Source organism: Bison bison, unplaced genomic scaffold, assembly GCF_000754665.1.
Source record: "Bison bison bison isolate TAMUID 2011002044 unplaced genomic scaffold, Bison_UMD1.0 scf7180017864266, whole genome shotgun sequence".
In the NCBI taxonomy this organism is placed as follows: Eukaryota; Metazoa; Chordata; class Mammalia; order Artiodactyla; family Bovidae; genus Bison; species Bison bison.
In genome coordinates this window covers 891,564-894,992 of record NW_011494838.1, presented here as the reverse complement: position 1 = coordinate 894,992, position 3,429 = coordinate 891,564, and the positions used below count along the sequence as shown (strand labels likewise).

The following is a 3,429-nucleotide window of genomic DNA, read 5'->3' as shown; positions in this document are numbered from 1 at the left end:
CCTTGACTAGATGGACCTTTGTTGGCAAAGTAATGTCTTTGCTTTTTAATATGCTATCTACGTTGGTCATAACTTTCCTTCCAAGGAGTAAGCGTCTTTTAATTTCATGGCTGCAGTCACCATCTGCAGTGATTTTGGAGCCCAAAAAATAAAGTCAACTACTGTTTCCACTGTTTCTCCATCTATTTCCCATGAAGTGATGGGACTGGATGCTGTGATCTTAGTTTTCTGAATGTTTAGTTTTAAGCCAACTTATTGGCTTAAACTCACTCTCCTCTTTCACTTTCATCAAGAGGCTTTTTAGTTCCTTTTCACTTCCTGCCATAAGGGTGGTGTCATCTGCATATCTGAGGTTATTGATATTTCTCCCGGCAATCTTGATTCCGGCTTGTCCTTCATCCAGGCCAGCGTTTCTCATGATGTACTCTGCATATAAGTTAAATAAGCAGGGTGACAATGTACAGCCTTGACGTACTCCTTTTCCTATTTGGAACCAGTCTGTTGTTCCATGTCCAGTTCTAACTGTTGCTTCCTGACCTACATACAGGTTTTTCAAGAGGCAGGTCAGATGGTTTGGTATTCCCATCTCTTTCAGAATTTTCCACAGTTTATTGTGATCCACACAGTCAAAGGCTTTGGCGTAGTCAGTAAAGCAGAAATAAATGTTTTTCTGGAACTCTGTTGTTTTTTCGATGATCCAGCGGATGTTGGCAATTTGATCTCTGGTTCCTCTGCCTTTTCTAAAACCAGCTTGAACATCTGGAAGTTCACGGTTCACGTGCTGCTGAAGCCTGGCTTGGAGAATTTTGAGCATTACTTTACTAGCCTGTGAGATAAGTGCAATTGTGCGGTAGTTTGAGCATTCTTTGGCATTGCCTTTCTTGGGATTGGAATGAAAACCAACCTTTTCTAGTCCTGTGGCCACTGCTGAGTTTTCCAAATTTGCTGGCATCTTGACTGCAGCACTTTCACAGCATCATCTTTCAGTATTTGGAATAGCTCAACTGGAATTCCATCACCTCCACTAGCTTTGTTCGTGTGACGCTTTCTAAGGCCCACTTGACTTCACATTCCAGGATGTCTGACTCTAGGTGAATGATCACTCCATCATGATTATCTGGGTTGTGAAGATCTTTTTTATACAGTTCTTCTGTGTATTCCTGCCACCTCTTTTTAATATCTTTTGCTTCTTTTAGGTCCATACCATTTCTGTCCTTTATCGAGCCCATCTTTGCATGAAATGTTGCCTTGGTATCTCTAATTTTCTTGAAGAAATCTCTAGCCTTTCCCATTCTATTGTTTTCCTGTATTTCTTTGCACTGTTCCCTGAGGAAGGCTTTCTTATCTCCCATCAGATAAGAAGGAACTCTGCAGTCAAATGGGTATATCTTTCCTTTTCTTTTTTGCTTTCACTTCTCTTCTTTTCACAGTTATTTGTAAGGCCTCCTCAGACAGCCATTTTGCTTTTTTGCATTTCTTTTCCGTGGGGATGGTCTTGCTCCTTGTCTCCTGTACAATGTTTGAACCTCCGTCCATAGTTCTTCAGGCACTCTGTCTATCAGATCTAGTCCCTTAAATCTATTTCTGACTTCCACTGTATAATCGTAAGGGATTTGATTTAGGTCATACCTGAATGATCTAGTGGTTTTCCCTACTTTCTTCAATTTAAGTCTGAATTTGGCAATAAGGAGTTCATGATCTGAGCCACAGTCAGCTCCTGGTCTTGTTTTTGCTGACTGTGTAGAGCTTCTCCATCTTTGGCTGCAAAGAATAGAATCAATCTGATTTCAGTATTGACCATCTGGTGATGTCCATGTGTAGAGTCTTCTCTTGTGTTGTTGGAAGAGGGTGTTTGCTATGACCAGTGCGTTCTCTTGGCAAAACTCTGTTAGCCTTTGCCCTGCTTAATTCTGTACTCCAAGGCCAAGTTTGCCTGTTACTCCAGGTATCTCTTGACTTCCCACTTTTGCATCCCAGGCCCCTATAATGAAGAAGACATCTTTTTTGGGTGTTAGTTCTAAAAGGTCTTATAGGTCTTCATAGAACCATTCTACTTCAGCTTCTTCAGCATTACTGGTTGGGGCATAGGCTTGGATCACCATGATGTTGAATGGTTTGCCTTGGAAATGAACAGAGATTATTCTGTCATTTTTGAGATTGCATCCAAATACTGCATTTTGGACTCTTGTTGACCATGATGGCTACTCCATTTCTTCTAAGGGATTCCTGCCCACAGTAGTAGATATAATGGTCATCTGAGTTAAATTCACCCATTCCAGTCCATTTTAGTTCGCTGATTCCTAGAATATTGACATTCACTCTTGCCATCTCCTGTTTGATCACTTCGAATTTGCCTTGATTCATGGACCTGACATTCCAGGTTCCTATGCAATATTGCTCTTTACAGCATCAGACCTTGCTTCCATCACCAGTCACATCCACAACTGGGTGTTATTTTTGCTTTGGCTCCATCTCTTCATTCTTTCTGGAGTTATTTCTCCACATCTCCAGTAGCATATCAGTCACCTACCAACCTGGCTCTCCCATCAGGAAGCTTCCATAAGCCTCTTATCCTTCTCCATCAGAGGGCAGACAGACTGAAAACCACAATCACAGAAAACTAACCAGTCTAATCACGTGGACCACAGCCTTGTCTAACTCAATGAAACTGTGAGCCCTGCCATGTAGGGCCACCCAAGACGGACGGGTCTTGGTGGAGAGTTCTGACAAAACGTGGGCCACTGGAGAAGGGAATGGCAAACCACTTCAGTATTCCTGCTTTGAGAACCCCATGAACAGTATGAACAGTATATTATGTTACGTTATAATATTATACAAGTTATCCTTAATTTGAAAAATGCAGACGCGGGGTCGAGTCTTGCAGAGACACACCCGTTTAGCCACTGACCTCGGCAGACCGGGGGCTGGGAGTCCCAGCCGCGTCGGGTGCAGGTGACCTGCTCGGGCCCTTGGAGTTGGAAGCCGTGATGACAGGAGAACACCAGCACCCGCCGCCCAGACTCGTCGCAGAGCAGGAAGCCCCCGTTCTCCACTTGGTCCGGGAAGCCACAGGCGTCGTCTGGGCGAGGTCGGCCGGGGACCACAGTCAGCGCAGCAGGCCTTCCAGTCCCTCCTCTGCAGCTGCACCCCCCAGCCTCCCAGAAGGGTCAGGTCCCCAGTCTCCTCCCTCCAGGCAGGACGCAGCTCCAGCTCTGGCCCTCCCGCTGCCCCCTGCCCCGGTCAGGCCTCTAACTCCTCCCCTCCTATCAGCCTTGCCCAGGCTTCCCGCCCATCCCCTGGAACCCCATTAATCAGAGGCGACCACAGTCCACACCGCACATGGAGGGGACGGGTCTCAGCCATCTGACCACCCTCCCGAGCCTGGGAGTCGCAGTGGCTCCTGGGCAGGCACAGGTTGTAGCCCCGGGA

The 3,429-nt window shown here is 46.0% G+C and overlaps 1 protein-coding gene across 1 annotated transcript in view; it reads right to left on the bottom strand.

Annotated features, from left to right (window-relative positions):
• Positions 1-3,429, bottom strand: part of TPO (thyroid peroxidase) — a 35,878-nt gene that overhangs the window by 8,806 nt on the left and 23,643 nt on the right. Inside the window, exon 13 of the mRNA XM_010848439.1 lies at positions 2,909-3,141. Within this exon, the coding sequence (XP_010846741.1) occupies positions 2,909-3,141 (233 nt within the window). The remainder of the gene's footprint in view (positions 1-2,908; positions 3,142-3,429) is intronic.